Raw genomic sequence first — 21,100 nt, forward strand, 5'->3', positions numbered from 1 at the left:
TAAGTGTCCAACTTAGGCTCAGGTCATGATCTCATGGTTCATGAGTTCAAGCCCCTCATCAGGCTCCGTGCTGACAGTGTGGAGCCTGCCTGGGATTCTTTGTTTCCCTCTCTCTCTTCCCCTCTCCCATTTTCTCTCTTTCTCTCTGTTTCTCTCTTTCTCTCTCTCTCTCTCTCTCTCTCAAAATAAATAAATAAAAACTTACAAAGGCCTTGGCCATATTGACACTTTGTACTTTTTCTTCATCCAGTAAGATCTCTATCCACCTTCTGTCCTGTTCACACCACCTGTCTCCAAAGGCTTAGCTCAAGCCGTGTTGCTCCAGGAAGGCTTATTGTTCCATTTCCATTTCTGTTAATCTAGCCTGTTTCTCAACTTTTGAAGCTTTAACTTTTGGCCCATTTTCCTCTTTGATGTTATGTATATGTCTCTGACAGTCATCTATGTATAAGTTGAGAGATGGGCAAGATTAACAGGGGTAGAAATGGACCAATGAGGCTTCCTGGAGAAATAGAGATAGCTGGTGTAGACAGAATGGGAGGCAGATAGAGATTTTGTATGTATATCCTAGGTTCAGGAAGGGGTTGTCATTTTGATTTCCAAAGAATTGGATGTGGCTCTGTGTGTTCTACAAGACAATGGTCTAGAATTAGTTGCTCTCTTCACTAAGCTGGTGAATGGAGGAAGGACAAAGGTTGATAGGGAATAATATTGCCTGATTTTCCCATATGCAGAGTTGAATACACATAGTAGTTAGTACTTACTGATGGAATGAGAACGTAGTTTGGGTAAAGACTGTGAAAGTTGGTAGAGTTGGTGAAGTATAGTATAAACTGTGATCAGTTAAATCAGGATTGACATCCTGGTTTTCACATAGTTGTTACAGCCATGTTATAGAATCAAGCATCAGTATCTTCATCTATAAAATGGGAATGCTAATATGTCTCCTTAAGTATTGTATAGGATATTTCGAGTATACTATATATGTATTTACATGTATATATATATGTATGCATATGTTATAATATATCACAACACACACATGTACACATCTATCTGCCATTTACTGGACAAAAAGAAATAATGTTATGTAGTTTATGGTGCCAATGTCCAATAAACGTTTGACTTAGATTGAAATGGGTTAAAACTTCTTCAAGCCCCACAAAGCTTATTTGAGATTACCAGACGTTCATACAAAGAATTATTTCTGTTTGAGTTGCATGACTGCAGCCTCAGAATTTTGCAGATGGCAGCATTATGTGGGTGTAGTGTGCCAGGCAGCATAGTCCTGTAGGTGAGCACTACTGGGGATGTGATAATGGGAAGATACTTCACCTGACCCCATTTCTATAAACTTGGGGCCCATCTGCTTCCACCTTTCCCAGTTTCCCCACCTGTAAAAGTGTGTATAACATAAGCAGAATAGAATTCTCATTATAAACTAGACACCATGATTCCATGGAAGGAGATGCGTGCTATGCATTAAAAAAAAAAAAAAACCAAAAAAAACCTTAAATACTAGTTACTTTGACCAAAATGTAACTTTGGTCAAGTTTCTCCAAGACCAACTTTCATTAACTTTGAAATAGGTTTGTGTGCTCACCTGTGATGTGCCAGACATCGTATAACTGCTGATACATAAGGGTGAATTGGGCATGATCCAGCTCCTCTTATGACTCACACTCTGATGGAGGGAGGGGCATGCCAACCAGTAGTGGCTTGGTGTGAACTGCTTCTTAGAGGTAGACAGTAAAAATAGTAATGGTACCCTCTGGGAGTGGTGGACTATGTTTATATATTGAAAAATGATTGGAGCACCTGAAGGGTTCAGTAAGGTAAGCATCTAACCCTTGACATCAGCTTGGGTCATGATCTCAAGGTCATGAGATCGAGACCTGCGTTGGGCTCAGCACCAATGGTGTGGAGCCTGCTTGGGATTCTCTCTCCCTCTCTCTCTCTCTCTACTCCTCCCCTGCTCTCTTTTTCTCAAAATAAGAAGGTGAATGAGTGAATAAACAAACTTAAAAAAAAAAAAGAAAATGTTTGGGAGCAAAGATTCAAGTTAGTTATAACTGCCTTGCCTTACTGTCATTGTCCTTGTAAGACTCAACAGTATGTGAAAGAGCAATGTGGTCCATCTATTATTATTATTATTATTATTATTATTTATTATTATCACCACCATTATCAATCAGGTAGAGATATTGTACTTCCAGATATACACTTAAAAATAAACCTCATACTCTTGGCTAGTCTCTTATAGGAATGTTGGCCTTTCCCTTATGTGTTAAAAAAGACTCAGACTCTACATCCATAAAGTAAGTGAATGTGGAATCTGACTTTGTTTGCTATGCTGGGGGTTCTTCATTCTTCCAAAGTCTTGAGGCTCTTCCAGAATTTTTCCTCCTTTCACAAATTACTATCTATACTGACTTGCCTGTTTAATTATTGAGTTATGCAACAGATACTTAGTGAACACCTTGTATGTATTTAAAGAATATAAATACAACTAAACAATACTGACAGATCTGAAAGACATAACCGCATAGTACCTTATCGTAAGTGCTCAGTGGAAACCAAAGTTGAGTGCAGTGAATTGAGAAGTACAAGAGATGAGTGGGTTGAGGTGGACAGAAAAGGATCTGGGGAGGAAGCCACACCTGTGGGTGCATGGGTGGGTCATGTTTACTTAGGCATAAGCGTGGCCCTATCTCTGTGAAGACAAGGGAGTATAAATAAGCGTGGTATCAGGGCAGCTGGGTGGGCTCAGTTGGTTAAGCATCTGACTTTGGCTCAGGTCATGATCTCATGACTCAGGAGTTCAAGCTCCATGTCGTGCTCTGTGCTGACAGCTCAGACCTTGGAGCCTGCTTTGGATTCTGTGCCTCCCTCTCTCTGCCCCTCCCCCACTCATGCTCTTTCCCTCTCTCTTTCAAAAATAAATAAACATTAAAAAATAAATAAATAACTGTGGTATCTTTATTGACATTGAAGAGTCCATTTCATTTAGATTATATGTTGGAGCAGTAAGAGATAAAACTTCAAGAGTACAATATTTTGCATATAATACTGGCTCAGATAGCAGCTGATGAGTATTGTTACCTATGTTTCATTTCCCTGAGAACACAGAATCTACTTCTTTATCTTCATATCCACCAGAGTGCTTTATGTATAGGCGATATTAAATAAATAGATTTTAAGTAAATTTTGTTGAATTGTTTTAAATGTAACTAAAGACTTCAGGAAGTTTAGGGGTAAGCCTGGGTGGCTCAGTCAGTTAAGCATCTGATACTGCTTGATTTCAGCTCAGGTCATGGTCTCATGGTTTGTAAGTTTGAGCCCCATGTTGGGCTCTGCACTGACAGTGCAGAGCCTACTTGGGATTCTCTCTCTCTTCCTCTCTCTCTGTCCTTCCCGTACTTTCTCTCAAGGATAAATAAATAAACCTAAAAAATCTTTTTTAAAAAGACTTCAGGGGATTTTAAGAAAAATAAGATATAATTTTCCAAAAGGTTTTATCCCTGAAGGAGAGAATGATAAATGGCATCATAGAGGATGTACACTCAGCTCAAAAGCACCAGTCGATTGGATATATGTTGGGCACCTACTTGGTGCTATAAGGCACCATAATAAGCATGGCTCAGTTCATATATTTTCATCTAGGTAAAATGGGTGTTTATTTGGGTGTGCTGGAATGTCCTTATCCAGGGGAATGCAGCATGTATTTATGTTGAACGGTTCCCTTGATGCTTATGCTTTCCTCACTTCATTGTTTTGCAGCTTTACAGCTCCATGGACTTTGGAAGACGGTGGCAGCTCATGCATGAACGCATCACACCCAACAGGTTTTACTGGTAAGCCTCCTCGGCAGACTCACTACCCTCTTGGATAAAGACTAGTCAGACAGCATAACACTCTAGACAATACTGGCCACCTTCAGCACTTGATGATAGATGTGGTCTCGCCCTTTGCTACTTGGTGTGGTTCGTTGACTGGCAACATCAGCATCACCTGAGAACTTGTTAGAAATGCAGACTCTCAGGCAAGACTTCCTGGGTAGCAATCTGCATGTAACATGGTCCCTAGTGATTTAGTGTGTACATTAGGGATTGAGAAGCCCTGGGCTAGGGTGCTCCATGAGAAGGTCATGACCAGGTGCTCTTAGCTATGTATTCATCTCCCTTGTTTTGGGAAAAGTATCTGCTTTATGTACCCATTCTAAAAGCAGTATTTCCTAAAATGTACTCTGAAGAACACTAGTTCCACAAAAGGCTTCTCCTTCGATAAGCATTTCTATGGTCAAATGATTTTAAGTAATTATTATTTAACTCTGCCTTACTGAAGATGCAAGATTCATGTTAGGATATTTAAGACTCTGGAGAAGCCCGAAGTGAAGAGGTCTACGAAGTATTCAGTCACTGATTTCCAAACTTATTTCACTATAGAATCCTTTTCTCATATCACAAATGATAAATCCTTCAGAACAACTTCTGTGGAGCACATTTTGAAAAGCTTTTTTTTAAGAGTGAATATGTGTTCCAAATGGAAAATTAGGCCCCCTCATCAGAAAGTGTTTTTAATAATTGGTGTTCCTCTATATGTACATAGTATTTTTACCTTGTTTGCAGCAAAATAAACTTTGTTCAGTATAATTTTATATTTTATTTTTTCCTGCTGCAATATGAGAATGTTTCTTATTTATATCTTGCTTTCATTTCAGCAGAGGTATGGCCAAAGGAATAGAGATTAGGAAGCATGCACCAAGGTGGTTAATATGAGTAATTATCTGCTTAATTAAAATAAAAACAAAATTAATCTTTGAAAGTAGTCTCTATTCCATATTTCTTTCTAACTACCTTAGTTCAGTACCCTTAGAAAGTCATGAAATGGAGGACACTTGGGTGGCTCAGTTGGTTGAGCATCTGACTCTTGATTTCAGTCCAGGTCATGATCAGGGTCATGTCATCAAGCCCCGCATCAGACTCCCTGCTTAAGACTCTCTCTATATTTGCTTCTCTCTCCCAAACTCTAAAATTTAAAAAAAAAAAAGTAATTAACTTATGTCTTATACAAGGTGGGGGTGGTGTGTATGTGTCTATGTGCATGTGTGTGTAATGGAGAGTGGTTATGAGTACTTTGTACATATATATATTCACACCAACATCTTTGAAAGCAATGGCTCTATCCAGTTCCCTCTGTACCCACAAAACTATTACCAGAATTAAAAAAGATAATTATAGAAGCAAGTTGTGAAAACACACTGTATATTGTGTACTGATTGTTCACAGTGCGGGCAACTGGGAGAAAACTGAGGTGAGGGAAGAGCTCTTGACTCTACACCTGGACTATCCAAACTTATTTTGCCCTTTTCAAACCAACTATTATTTGGTCTGTACTATTATTACACTTAATATTTGATCTGTATTTAGGGCTATAAGATTTTTTAGTAGACTAAAGCACAAAAGGAAATATTTATTTCTCTGATATTCCAGCTATATGACTACAGCCTTTTGCTCATCTCAGGAGGACCAGTTTCTCAGTGCGCCATTATTCAGAGGTCCATCAAAAAGGGGAAAAAAAATCCTCTGCTATTTCTTGAGATGGTGTGGCTGTTGGCTGACTAGGAAGTCAAGTTGATGGAAAAGGAAAGTACAATAGACTGGATAAGCCTTGTCATCATTTCTGAAGGAAATTAAATTAAGTGGATAAGGGGCAGCATTTTCCTATATTTTGCAAAGAGCAAGAAGAGAAGCTTCCAGCTGCGGTCTGCCCTCCTCCTTCCTTTGTGTAGCAGAAAGAATAAATCCCCAGGTCCTGATAATTGTGTTTCATCTCTCCTGCACTTTGTGCTTCTTTCATATATGCCCCATGGGGAAATATAAAAGTTAGTGCCCGTGCTGGCTAGCCAGGTGGTAGCTAGAAATTCCATCTCTGTAATTATCACTTCTTCGTTTCTGATGTATAATTGCCATGATTATTCTTCTAGGTGTCACAGGAGTTGTAGTGGAAGAGCTCACTTTACACAGATCTTTTTTTTCCCCCAATGACAGAATCCCTGTCTGTCTCAGGCTCTAACCCATTTATGTTGAAGAGACATGACCTATGTGGGTTAGGAGTAGAAACACTCCTTCACTCGGCACTTCCTTGAGGAAAGATGAAGTGTGTATCTGTGTGCCGAGCTCTGCTTTGGCTGACAGAGGGACTCTTCAGTCTCTGGTTCCCTCATCTCTGTAATGGGAACAATATTATTCTTGTCAATTTCATAAGGTTACTGACAGGACCAGATATGATCAACTGGACATTTGGCAATTTCATGTCTTCAGTTTCATATGACATTTGTAATTTGTACATTATAAATTGTTGAGAATTATGTTATTAACAGTTCCAAACACCATGACACCTAACTGCTTTGTCATTTTTCTGGTACACAAATTTCGTATTCCATGCATGATAAGTTTGTATACCTGTGGTCATCTGATAATAATTGTTTGGATCTAATTTACTATCAAATATTTACTTCTCAGCCTAATTTCCACTGCCCTCTGTTCTTTATAATACTCTTCATAATTCTTATGAAATGGTAAAACGAAAACAAATCAACAACAAAAATCCCTAAAACTACTACTCTGGGAGGGATGGTGGAGAGTGAAGTGGTACTGGCGACAGTGGGGACACACTCGAGGGAGTTCAGCCATGCTTAAAACAAGATATTGAGATCAAGGATGTTGTTAGTACATTTATCTTCCATGAAGACAGAGTGAATGTACAATTCATGGTAATATTGCCCAAATATTGTTATCTATAATTTGGAGGTCTGCAATTATCTAGGGAAAGATCCTTCATGGATAGATTTCTTCCCCCAAGCCACCTTCAGTTGATGGAAAGTTGCACCTGGCGGGGATTTGTGGGAAGAACACTGTGATCCAGAGTGATTTTTGCCAAGGGTCCTGGAGGAAGAACTGACCACACACATGCCTCATAGTTGCTGTAATGGCTGTGAAACGTGTGTTAGGTATCATAAAGGGCTGCCATTATTATCCATTTCCTCCTTAGTGCCCCACAGTGCCTTTGAGTTTGGCCAGGCATGGGGCAAAATATTTGATGGCAGCAATAATAAAAGCTTCATCTGGAGGTAAAATTTTCTTTATAAATTCCAGATGTTGTCACCCCATCAAGAGAGGTCACCTAGTCTTACATTATGGAGTGATTCAGCTATGTGATGCATGCCCAAAGAATAAGACCGACTGACATGAAAACTCCTTCTTTGTATGTGACCCTTTACTCATTTGATACCTTGTTAACAGGCAGATCAACAGGCCTGTCTTGTGTTCCCATTTATCACTCCAACTGCTTCAGCAATTATAGTTTGCAAGCAGAGCACAAAAGAGGAATACGTGTCTTAACATAATCCCTTTCTAGTCTGTTTGGGCAGAGCTATCATGGGGGGAAAGTGTGTATTTCTTTTGTTTTGTTTTTGTTTTTGTTTTAATATCCTACTGAGCTGCAAATGAATAGTATTTCCACTCTTCCATTGGGAGATATTTAACAGGCAGGAACATTCTGCAGTGAGAAGATTGTTTTTTTGCACATCCAATGTGAATACTTGTTGTGGTTCCCAGCTTTGCCTTTGTGGCCCCTCACCCTCCCTAGGTATTCACCTTCCTCTGGTGCCTCTGGTCTCTGATGGCATTTGCTTGAATAGTGTTGTGAAAGAGAGAAAGAATATCTCCAATATCTCTTCCTTATTAACTTCCCTTGATTATTCTGTCTCCTGAAAGATCACGGTCCATCACTGCAGGAGGGTATTCTGATAAAGTACACACACTGAGGTATCAGGGACTTTAAACTCTTACTCCTTTTCTGGGCTGTTTGGGTTGCAGTATGTACTGGTATTGAGAGTAAGAAACCCCATAAGAAGTTAATAGATGTAGTACTGATTTTAGATCAGCCCACTTTAGAGGGCCCAGGAAGAAGCTTCCTTAAGGACTGTTCTTTTGAGCTGTTATGATGCCTGGTTACAGGCAGACCAGTGGCTGCTGTGTAGGGACAGTCAAGACGGGCTCCATGTCTCTATTGTACTTTGATTAAGATCAGTGTAGCCACTGTAGAGTCCTGATGATTGTTGTGCCGGCGGCTTCTCTTCTGCTTTTTCAAAAAGACCACGAGGGAAGGTAGGAGAATGAAAAAGTAGAGCTGTTCCTCCAGGTGAGTGTAGATACGAGGTCCTAGGAAAATGTCTTTTAAAGGAGAAAGTGATGGAATGGGAAAAATAAAAACCAATAGACGAAAAGTATTCTCATTACAATCTTGCCTTTCCAAGCTTTTATTGTTCTTATTTTCCCCAGTCTCTTTTTGTCTGCATATGCTCATTTATACATAGCCTACACACATCAAATGTGAATGTCTCCAGTCTTAATTTTTCTCCTCTTAATGTTCTATTAGAACAGTTTTTATGTTATTATAAGACCTTTATAACCATCATTTTTAATTGTGTATGCAAGACTTCATTATCTAATGATACATACTTTATTACTATGTTTTATTTTTATTGGATATTGGAAATTTCCACATTTTTCATTACCATAAATAGCAGTTTCATCAATATTTTATGCATATGTCTTTAATATCTAGGATTGTTTTCCTGGACCAGTGTCTAGGTAGCCCAAGTAGAAACTTTGATTGTGTTTTTCCCAGTCTCAGCAGAGTATCACATTTCAGTGATTATGACCCAATTTCAATACTGAAAGCATTTCAGAACAATGCCACTTTTTACTGAACACTTGTTAACTGGGTTACAAAGAAGCATTATATCACACAGTACACAGCAAGTCTCTAAAACTCCTTGGCCCATGTTTGTCTCTAGAAGTCCTGATCATGATGGTATTTACTTTATCTTTTCCTTCTCTTTCTATGGGCTCTGAGTCACAGAGGCATATTATTTCAGAAGCCTCCTTTCTGAGACTTACACCTATCCTCCCCGGGTATCACAGGCTTTTCTTACATGTGGTGACCTACCCTCTGTCCTTTACTTCTCTATCTGTTGCTTTCACCCTACACCTTTAGCAAATCAGTGTAGTATTTGTTAGGTGCACATCTCTTAGAACATGGAGGAGGGGGAGTTGGTACTTTTTAGGGTTTAATATTTTTGGTTTGATTACTACCAGAAGGAGAATCATTACATCCAAACATACACATTTTGAATATCTTTAATACCTGTGATTAAAAATAATACCAACATCGTGTGCTAATATATATTACTACCTATGACATAGGCAAATATAAATCTGTGTCTAGACTTAATATATACTTCTTCCTTGTAGCAGGTAACCTACAAATTGGCCCCCAATGGTGTCTGTCTTCTGGGGACCCTTCCAGTGTGTATTCTCTTCCCTTTAAGTTTGAGCTGAATGTAGTGACTTGATTCTGGTGAATAGGATGTGGCAGAGGTAATGAGAATGTCACTTCAGAGACCTGGATTCAAAAAGACAGTCGTTTACATCTTAGGTGTGCTATGGCTTGCTTGGCTAACGCAGGCTACCATACTGCAAGTTACCACTGTGGAGAGACCCATGTAGCAAGGAACTGAGGGAGGTCTCCAGCCAATAGTCTGTGGGGAACTTAGAGCCTCAGTCCAACAGTTCGGTTCCAATGAGGAACAACTGAACCCCTGCCAGCAGTCACATGGGTGCGCTTGAAAGCAGTTTCTTCTCTGCTCATCCTTTATCTGAGACTGCAGCCCCGGCCAACACATTGATTGTTTTCCTTGTGAGAGACCTTGAGGCAGAGGCCCCCACTTAAGTCATGTCCTATTTCCTGGCCTATAGAAACAGTAAGATAATAAATATTTGCTGTTTTTAGCTGCTAAGTTTTATGGTAATCTGTCACCCAGCAAGTGTGCGGGTGTCCTTTCAGAGAAGTGCTGATTTCACCTAAGACAAAACATCCCATGTTTCTGAGTCCTAGACCTACCCATCTTGGCATACTAGCAGCTATGGGTGTAGAAGACATTGGGCAGAGAAGCAGGAGGTAAAAATGGAGAATAATTGCCTTGAGGTGACATAGTTGGTGTGAACCCTCTTGCACCTTTACCTCCACCTGAACTCTGTAGATCGCACCTGTTCTGGAATTGTATCCTATGTTTTGCTTCTAGTATTGGCTCTTCCTCTTCATCCAGGAACTCATTTAGAACTTAAAGTATGATTCCTGAAGAGCTACATGGCAAGTCATTTAGGCTATTAATACATTAGTCACGACAGAGACAGAGTTAAGGAACGGGCTGAATGGCTTGATATTGCTTCCTGGAAAATCAAGGTCTTTTCAAACAAAGTGAACATTATGGGTTGAATTTTTGAAGCTGCCTCTAAATGTGCATCTACAATTTTGCAAACACAGTCATTTGCAATCTCAAGTAATGGGATTTAGGCATCGACCCGATATAAGAGATCAGATTTAGAGGCCCTTTGCAAACCAGGGTATGCCACAAATAATACTTAATTCAGCTCTCCCTTACATTTTTTAAATGGTATGGCAATTTAAAAATGCATTACATTCAAAATAATACATGCAAGGTCAGGAGGGGAGATGTGAAAACTCAGCTTGCAAGCAGAAATCAGTTTCTACTTTGCTGGTGGGGGCTGCCCATGCTGTCTGTCTGGTTGTATCTTGGCCCTGGAAGAGCTATGTTAATGCTAAGAGCAAATGCAGTGCTCAAAAGCCATACATGGTAGTCAGCCAGTGCACTGAGGAAGACAGAATGCTCACCTCTTTGAATGAAATCAAGATGTGTTAGACTCATGTTATAATTATGTTTACCACATGTGTTCTATGAGGGATGAGACATAAGGGGACATATGTAGCTATATACTTAATGACTTCTCTATTATGAGAAGACATCATATTTGACAAGGCCTTGGGATATCTGAAAATACTTGCATATGTTCAACATAGAATTCAAAGATAGCCACTTTACTCACCTAGTCCAATGTAAGACAAATTCCAGGACACAAAGGGAAATATCATTTCCCCTCTTTCCCTAGCCTTGGCTATTGGCTCTGGAATTAGAAACACATGACTTCCAATGTTTATTCCACACAGATGATTATGAGGAAGACGTGAGAATATTCATTCAACTCAGAGACAGTGGAATCTCACTGATAAATAAACTTTCAGAGGAGAGCAAGTTTGATTGTCCTTATACCAGGTGAGATTCGAGTTGGTTATAGTCCTGTGAAGGCTGGGTTGAGAGAGCCCCTGGGTAGAGTAGAATAGTTTGACTGCTGCCATCTTCTTGAAGGCCAGATTGTTCATGCAGGGCTTGCTCCTTACATGAAGAAATGTGGATAGTAATAAATTGTTCTGCAGCTTCATGATTAGGGAGCATGAAGATTTGGTGGGTCAGGAAGAGGGCTAGGGAGAGAAGGAAGAGTAGAATGTTGAACAGAGAAACCCAAGGAGAAAACACCAAACTGAAAGCCTGGAGACGGTTTAAAATGCAGGTTGGCTGCAGGATTGCAGGCAGAGTCGCCCTTTTTCTCATTGAGCAAAATGTGGGAGTGTTCTGTTCCAGCCTAGACTAAGTATATGTATTAGTTTTCTGGGGTTGCCATAATGAAATACTATAGACTGGGCAGTATAAACAACATAAATTTATTTTCTCATGTAGACGTCTGAGATCAGAGTGCCAGTATGCTTGGTTTCTGGTGAGAACTCTCTTCCTGGCTTGTAGATGGTCATCTCCTTGTTGTGTCCTCACATGGTGGAGGTGGAGAGCAAGCTCTGGTGTCTGTTCTTATAAGGACACTAATCCTTAGGGTTGCAGCTTCAACATATGAATTTGGGCAGCGGGGGCAGGGGAGATACGAATCAGTACATGGCAGGGCATAAAACAGGGAAGAACTCGGAAAGGAATGCATACTTTCTAGAGAACCTCTTACCAATAAGAGTTCTGGAGCAGAGACGGCCAGGCATGTGGGGAAAGGTGGAGAGGTGATGCCCAAACTACAAAATTAATTTTAAAAAGAAACAAACACGTTTTAATTTTTCCCCCTGATTTTAGACACAATGGATATTTGTCATAGACATTTAAGGAAAGGCAGAAAAATAAGAAGAAGTAATTACCTATAATTTCATTGCCCAGAGAACATGACTTAAAAAAAAATCAAGCAGTTCATAAATTTTTTCCATAGTATAATTTTGAACCTAAATATTTGTTTCATCATTATTGAGATCATGTTGTTTTATAAAATTTTGTTTCTTTTAAAAACACACTTTACCATTTTCCTGTACAATCCTATATACTTTCCAAACATAATTTAAAACATATCATTTGCATTTTATTCTAATTGGTAGATATAATAATAATTTAATCATTCATTCATTATTTAACATAGATTCTTGCTTCTAAACTTTTATTATTAAAAAAGACATTGGAATGTTGTTCTGAAAACCTTTAAGTAATTATTTGCCCAAAGTCTGATTATTACAATTTTTAAGGATAGAGTACCAAAACAATATATATGTAATATTATCATGCCAAATTGTTCTCCAGAAATTTTATGACAGTTTCCATTCCAACTAGTAGAATACCACTTCACTACACCTCATAAAAATTTAATTTAAAAAAGTAATCTAATTCAATATGCAAAAATGAATTTTCCTTGTTTTCATTTGCATTTCTTATCAGATCGGTGAGTTTAGACACGTTTTCACATATTTATTAGCCATTGTTTTTCTTTTATGTGGCCATCTGTTTTTTCTTTTTCTTTATTATGAGTTCTCTATATGGTCGCTCATTGTTTTTCAATATTGTACCCAGTTTGTTCTTTGGGTTTTAATTGTCTTATGATTTTGACATACATTTTTGTTTAAAAAATTGGTTCAAATCTTTTTCTTTTTCCATTGTAATGACTTTTATTACTTCTTATTCAGATAGTGAGCTCATGTGAGATCATGTAAATATTATATGAAGTTTTCTGATTTGTAATGCAGCTTTAGAAATAATATACATATTTTATATATTAGATATACATTGAATATAGCATATACTGTGCATAAATTAGGTAAAATACGGCATAAAAATACTGAACATTCTCTGATACCATGCTTCAAAATTCTCATATTAATAGTTGTCCATATCTTCCTTTGACCATATTATAATCAGTTTAATAAAATAATAATTTTATTTACACTGGTGGATATTTTTAGAATTTATAGGATTTCTTTTTTTTTTTAAGTAAAATAAAATCTAATGAATGGATTCCCACTTAATTCTTTTCCCATGGACTGTCTCATCTGATGATTTCCTGCATAGAAAGCTCTGGTCATGTTAGGTGCCCCTGATGTTGGTGGCATTAGGCAGCTTTTATTCTATTGGATTGGTTGGTCCTCTGTGTCCTGAGCTAGATCTTGCTGTGTTTAATTATTGTTGATAACACATCATCATGCCTAGCTGGGCAAGTCTCCTCTCCTGTGCTACGTAACAAAATAAAACAAAAATAGACTTCTTTTTCAAAATATTCTTGGCTTATCTTACTCATTTATCCATCCAAATGAATTTAGAATCACTTTGTTATGTTCCAAATTCTCCCACTCCCCACCCACTGAAGCGACTAAGTAGACTATTGATTAGAGTTGCAACAAAGCTATGAATTCATTTGGAGAGAACTCAATCTTTTTCAATATCTGGTTTTCATTTTTGGCCACATGGTTTCTCTTCTCCTATTTCATTTCTGGGTGTTCTTCTGTAGAATTGTACTGTTTCCTTCATATGGGTCCTACACATTTCTAGCTAATGTTTTTTCTAGGAATTTTCACTTCTGGTACTAAGTAAAGCTGTTTTGCACACACCATCTCTCTTCAGATGGGCATGATTGGGCTGGGTAGCCATGGTATGTGTCTGTAATGTGCCATTGGATGGCATGCATATAGAGTTGGTGCCATTGGATTCTTTACACTACAAAGAAAATATATCTTAAACTTTAAGTGATTGGGAGAGTGGGATGTGACTAGGGATTTATTCCTGTGGTGAGGGCGGTTGAGATATAAATAGGAGGAGAGCTCTGACCTTAATAGCCACGTGACATTTGTACTGGATCTCTGACCAAAGCCCCATCAGCCAGAAAGCACACCAGGTAGTATACCCTACCTCCTGGCTGAATGCCAGTCTTCTCAAGCCTTACCCATAATAAGCACTTAATAAATATTAAGTATAAAATTAATAACATAATTACTTATAAGATAAGCAGACAAGTGGAAGAAATGACCATCCTCATTAATTAAGAGGTAAAATAGCACTTAGCACCTTCTTTGAAACCAAACAAGTTGGGGTGTGTCTGAATCTTTTTTTTCCCCCATCCAAATCCCATTGCCTGTGGTTGATGTTTCCATTTCTGTTCTATTTTTCTGGCTCTCAGCATATGTCTATTATTATACTTGTTAAAGCTATTTTTAGAGAAAATTATTTCTGGCATAATGTTAATAAAATTTATAAGACCATCAACTAAAGATTGTTCTGTATCAGATCGTGAGTGCTTTAGCAGATGTGATGCAGATGTTGAGGCAAGTCCATGTGGATCGCTGAGGGACCATGGCCAGAGGTAGGAAACACCAAAAGAGTATTGGAGGGAGTGTTATGACTGCTCAGCAAAGGCTTCTTGGAGAAGTTACGACTGAAGAATCTTGAAGAATGGGTTGAATTGGTGAAGAAGGAAGGGAGGCAAGTTTCCCTGGGAAAGGAGCATAATCAGCACGAAGCTAAGGTCATGATGCGTTTGGAGAGCAGTTGGTGGGTCGCTAGAATGGGGTTTCTCAACCTCACCATTTTTGATATTTTAGTCTGGTTGATTATCCTGTGCATGTAAGAAGTTTAGCTGGATCTCTGCTTCCCACTCCATAAATAACCACAGCACCCATCTCCCCAACTTGTGACAACCAGAAATGTCTCTAGCTATTCCAAAATTGCTGAATGTTCTCTGAGAAGCAAAATAGCCTTCCTGGGCTGGCCTGTGCCACTGAGGAGAACTACTGTGGCAGAACAATAGGATTTGCATTGAGGGGCAGTGAGGAATTGAGTAGAAGCAGACTTGATTCAAATTGTGTATGGCCTCATATACCGGCAAAGTGATTTAGACTTGTCATTCTGGCTAATGGAGGGCATTCATCTTTTGTGTAGGTGAATGGCATGATATACATGTTTTATGAAGATTTATTAACATATGGTACTTTTTTCTGAGAAGCTTAAGTGCATTTCTGTGCAGCTCACTGTCAGTAGATAAGCTATTGGTTTTTCTCAGGACAGATGCAAATCTTCTCTAGTATCCTGATCCTGAGTTCCATTCTCCAATGAGAAATTATGGGATTGTAGACTTTTAAAAAGTACCTATCTAATGTATGAGTTTTTAAAGTGACCCATTCTTATGTGCATTTTAATTGATACAATGGCATTAAAATTTTATTAAACTAATGATTTAATCAATTTAACAAAACATTATTTAGTCTTGTAATAATTTTTGTACACATAAGAGCACTTTCTCACAAAATTATATTATGTGCTCATTTTAGATCATTTTTAAAAATTTCACTTATACCTAACTTGAATAGTTTTCTGTATGTGTACATAATTTCATAAAGATCATTTTGGTGGTGGCAGAATATTCCACTCAATTGATACATTCTCATTTAGACTAAACAATTATGGAAATGTTAGAGTGGAAAGGGCCTTGTTATGTTACCTGGTCTGATGACTTTTCTGACAGCGCCCTTGAAAACTCTACAGGGGTTCAGATAATTTGCCCCTGGGGACTACATGATTCACAGAAAAGCCTGTGAGGTGCTTAGTGATCAGTTCCTTGGCCTTCTCATTTTTGCCTCAGCCAGAACTACTCAGCTTCTTAATTAGTTATATATATTAGGCTTCTGCCTACAATTTGTTTTGAAGATAGAAGACCATTTATTAAAGAAACAAAAATGTCTATAAAATCATTGATCCAAATTAGTCTTTTCATTTTACACAGACTGCATACTGATGTAAATCTTCTGGATATCTTTGCTCAGAGCTTATAATAACCCCAAAATGTCCAACTTCATAGTGTAGACGCTGTTTAAATGGTTGCCAAACTACATAAGCCATTGTGTTAAGTGAGGACATTGCCTGGTGACCCTCTTCTCTGTCAATGGGCTTATCATGTTTGGTGAGAAGATAATTGTCCACACTCACCTAAACATGGTTTTGGCAAGTGAAGTGCTAGTTCAGAGAGTTAGGTGTGACAGGATAGGAGGGAAGGCTGTGGTGATGGGATTAGAAGAAACAGACCCTTTCATTTACTTGGTGGCAAATGACACTGAAAATCATTCATTTAGTCACTCCCTAACTTGTTTTTTTTCTCAAAGGGATGCCTAAAACAGGGAATTCCTTCAGGCGATTAGACTTTATTTTTTTCAGCTGCAGCATATTGCCTTTCACAGATGGCAGTTTTCTGCCTGTGTGCATGTTTGTGAATCTAGCAAATGGCATATTCCACCACCTTGGTCCCTTTTGCTTACAGTCGGGGTTCAAGAATCTATGTTGTTTTTCCTCCAATCCCCCCTCCCCCCATCAGGATACATTATCCTGCTTTAGGCATCTCACTCACGTTTGCTCTTTGGGAAGACAGTCTGGATGATGGATTAGGGGCATGCCCCGCCCCTTCTTATCTCCCCACTGGCCAGTCGTGTCCTATTCAGACATTCTCCAACCTTTTCCTCCAGCAGTGTTGAAGAGAAGCTGTCAAGTAATTGGGGCAGAACTGTGCACAGTGGAGGCAGAGAGAGTACCCCTGGGGAAATCCCTGCTCTGCCCACTCAGCATTTTGGATGGATGGGAGGAGACTGAAGTGTTGAAAAGGTCAGACCCTGGAACCAGGCTGATCTATAAAAGGTGCCAAAGTATGCAATAGTTGTCAAGGAGCAGGCCAAAAGCCCTGGGTGGGGGTTTAAAATGTGATGGCCATACGCTTGTCCACGTGACTGTAGGAAGGAGAGGTTCAAAACCCTGCTTCATACATTTTTTTTTTTAGCATTATTGCCCCCTGTTTAACAAGTCTCATTAAAAAACCAACAGTGAAATAGAACAAATGGAGCTAAGTTTTATGACTATTTTCTCTGTGTTTGTAGAAGAGGAGATTTGGAACATGGATCACATGACTGGGGGAGCCAGCCTAGCCTTCTTCCCTCCCCTCCCGCTTTCCTTCCCTCCCCTCTTTCCTCTCTCCTTTCCTTCCTCCCTCCCTCTTTCTCTCCCTCCCTTCCTTACTTTCCTCATTCCCTAATGTGAGATTTGTTAGGATTTTTCCATAGCTCAGGAAAACTCAGTCAACTGGGTAGAGGAGAATCCGTGACCTGTGATATAAGCAGGAGGAGAATTTGAGTAGGATTGGGCCTTCTGGGTACAAATCGTGCTTCTGTTAGTGGATGGCATCAGGCCTTGGGGCACTCAGAGATTTCTGGCTTTCTGTGTCTTCATCTGTAGGACTCAATGGACTGGCCAGAACATGTTGGAGTCTCAGCCCAGTGCTTTCCTCCCAGGCATCCATAATCCTTTTACAGCTTGAGTGTTGGTCTCCAGCATTAGGTGGTGGCATATGAGGAAATCCTGGGTACTTCTCTGATGGTCAGGGACAATTTTGTTTCTCAGTTGATGGTCAAGGGAGAACCTGCAGTGGATTGACTTGAGATGCTTGTTAAAAATGCAGATTCTTGAGTCTCACCTCAAAACTCGCGATCACAATCTCTAGGTCTAGGCCTCAGGAATTTCCACATTAACCCTGTGTCCCGGCAGCTCCTTTGCACCGTAGGTTTTGGAAACCAGAGGAGGTGGTTAGGAAGTGGTTTTGAAAACCAGGGAGGCAAGTTAGTGAACTCCCAGGTTTTGTGCTCTGAGTCATACAGACTGGGCCCCCTTACCAGAAACCGTCCCTTTTCTCCACAGCACTTGAAATCCACAGTTAGAGAGTAGTTACAACCAGCGAAGACATGACCACCTCCAGGCATCTTTTGAAATGTATGCACTCCATGCTAAATGAGATAATATATTTAAGTGTACTTTGAAAGCATAAGATATTATTAAAATGCTTTGTAGCTGCAAAATGCTGTCTAGATGTTAGTCATTATAAAAATAACGCCTGGAGTTTTTATGAGCACTAGGGCATGAATGAAGTTATTGATTTTTCTTTACGTCCATTTAGATGTACTTACTGAGCAATTCCATCTGAGAGATGATTTCGAGTACCCACTCTGTGAACCGTGTATCCCTATAAAGGGATATAAAGGACAGCAGATGAGGGTTGTTCCAATTCTGAGCTCTCTAAAGTAATAGAATTCTACATTGAGACCTGTCACCATGTAAATTTATGGTGCTTTTTGACTCTACATGGCAGGTACTTCCTCACCCCCTTGACTGTGAGTTCATCCACGTGACTTGATTTCTTCAAGTTTAGTAGATATGACACAAGCAGAATCTTTTCAAGTACCTGCCCAGTTGAGTGTGCCTTTTTCACCTGGGCCCAGCATAGTAGCTGTCTCAGGTGCCACAGTGAACACACGGTGCATGCCTAAGCACACATCTTTGAGAGGAACCAATGGACCAAAGCCTCCCAGAGAGCCCAGCCTGGATAAACCAATGTTTAGCTGGCCCCTAGATATATGAGCAAAATAAATAATTATTGTGGTGAACCACTGAATTTGGCTCAAAGCCAAAGCTAACTGATTATTACGCAGCCAAAGCTAACTGATACAGAGACGTATGGACGAATATCTGATACAAAGGACCACGGGGAAGTGGCAGAGGGAGGGAGGTGAAGCCTGCTATAGAAGGGCCCAGGGAAGTGGCATCAATTATGTCTTCACAGAGGAGGTGGCATTTGGGAAGAATCTGGAAAGATGGGCTCAGTTACATGAGGCAGAATGTATGTGTGGGTTCCTGTGCCTTCTGGTGAAATGTGATGGCAGAAATTTCAGGCAGAGGAAGGAGCAAAGGGAGAGCTTCAAAAGTGTGTTTAGAAAATTGTGAATAGTTCAGGCTGTCAGGAAGTTCAGGTTCTGTGCTTATGGGAGAAGAGATGCTGGTAAGGCTGTAAGAGGATTAAAGAGATTTCTGAGAGGCCTTAAATACCAGGTTGAAGGTTGTGCAGTTAATGCTGTACACCTTGAAGAGTTCTGCTCAGAGCCAGGGCATGCCCAGGACTGGCCCCTAGGAAGGTCATTCTTGCAGGGGAATTAATAGCAAATCATAGACAGAAGAGCTGGAGACCAAGTGCCCTTGTTATTAGGGGCAGTGAGAACTGGAAGGAGATGGAACTCTAGGAGATTCCAGAAAATGTGCTTTGCCATTGAAAGAGGTAATGAAAGGGAAAAGAGGAAAAAATAAAGAGAAAAAACTCCTGAAGAATAGGGAATAAATCCAAATCCTCCTTTGGTCCTAGAATATTGTCTTATGATTTCATAATATCTAAAAAACTCAAGTCACACTTCGAAATAAATGAACAAAGAATAGTGACCACAGATTTATAGATGTTATGGATTAACCTTTTAATGCATGTTCCAATTCAGCATGATATTTACAGACTTTGTGGAAAGCCACATTCTGGACTTAGGTGTAGTTTTCCTTAGAATAAAAGGACACCAAGGGGGTGCCTGTAGGCTCAGTTGGTTCAGTGTTCGACTCTTGATTTCCACTTAGGTCATGTTCCCAGAGTGGTGGGATCAAGCCCCATGTTGGACTCTGTGCTAAGCATGGAGGCTGCTTAAGATTCTCTCTCTCTCTTCACCCTCTCCCCCACTGGTGATCTCCCTCTCTCTAATAATAATAATAATAATAATAATAATAAATCAATTAATTAAAAATTAAAAGGGCACCAATGGAGGCACCTGGGTAGCTCAGTCAGTTAAGTGTCAGACTTTAGATTTTGGCTCAGGTCATGATCTTGCTGTTTGTGGCTTTGAGCCCCGCACCTGGCTCTCACTGGGTGTGGAAGTCTACTTGGGATTCTCTCTCTTTACCTCTCTCTCTCTCTCTCTCTTTCTCTACCCCTTTCATGCTCACTCTCTCTCTCAAAATAAATAAACTTAAAAAAATATTTAAAAGGACACTAAGACTGTTCTCTGAATGCTTTTGTTGGTTTCTGTGTTTGTTGTTAGTATTTTTGTTTTTTGTGGGGTGGGTAGATGTTGTAGGTGCTGTTTCCTTGGTAAATAGACTTTAAAACAGAAGTTTTTTGTGTGTAGGAGGCTTATTGGGAGCTCAGACTTTCCCTTTGAAGGGTGAAGGAGCATGGAGTGGAGGGATGAGGTGGGGCTACCATGTAGTTGCAGCAGCTGATCCCAGGGCAGGGGCCATGTAGCTGGGATGGCCTTTCAGCACATCCTGTCTTGAGCCAAGGGGTTGGACTTCATACCTCCACAGTGATCCTCCCACACCCAAGGGGGCAACCTTGGTGAGGTGGCTATCATCAGCTGTTGCAAATTCCTAGCCAGCAGCTCAGCTGGGAATCATCAGCCACACATAAATCTCCAGCACCAGGGAGGGGATGTCTAGGGCAGGGTAGGGTGCATACCACAGGCCACTGTATCCGCAACAGTGGGGAGAGAGGTGTACGCCTCATCCTTACTGTTCCTAAGAGGGAAATGAGTTTTGATAATAATAGCAATAAATAATAAAGCAATAATAAAAAAAGCTATGTAAAATAATAATAACTATTATGTGGACAATGACCATAGCAAGTTAGCATTTAACAATGTGTTAAGTTCATGGTGTCCATTATTGCAACTCTTTTTAACGAGCACACAGGCAGAACAATGTGGTGGTCCAGTGTGTTGGTCTGGCCACTGACCACTTCGGTGTGAATCATAGCTGTACTGATTATTAGCTGTGTGATATTGGGCCCAGGGCCTCAGTTTCTTTGTTCATAAAATGGGATGAACACCAATAGTCTGCTTCATGGGGCTGTAATAAGTGTTCATGTGAACCAGAGTATATGTGGTCTTGCCTAGTTTGGATCTGATACTGTCCAGTTTGATTTTGGGCATTTGTGGGAGGATTGGCCAGGGAGGTGTGCTGTAATGGGGCCCT

General features: G+C 39.8%; 1 protein-coding gene across 1 annotated transcript in view; it reads left to right on the top strand.

Moving 5' to 3' along the window:
- Positions 1-21,100, top strand: part of SORCS3 (sortilin related VPS10 domain containing receptor 3) — a 564,865-nt gene that overhangs the window by 354,528 nt on the left and 189,237 nt on the right. Inside the window, exon 7 of the mRNA XM_077748455.1 lies at positions 3,781-3,854. Within this exon, the coding sequence (XP_077604581.1) occupies positions 3,781-3,854 (74 nt within the window). The remainder of the gene's footprint in view (positions 1-3,780; positions 3,855-21,100) is intronic.

Source organism: Crocuta crocuta, unplaced genomic scaffold, assembly GCF_008692635.1.
Source record: "Crocuta crocuta isolate KB4526 unplaced genomic scaffold, BGI_CrCroc_1.0 scaffold619, whole genome shotgun sequence".
NCBI classification, from domain to species: Eukaryota; Metazoa; Chordata; class Mammalia; order Carnivora; family Hyaenidae; genus Crocuta; species Crocuta crocuta.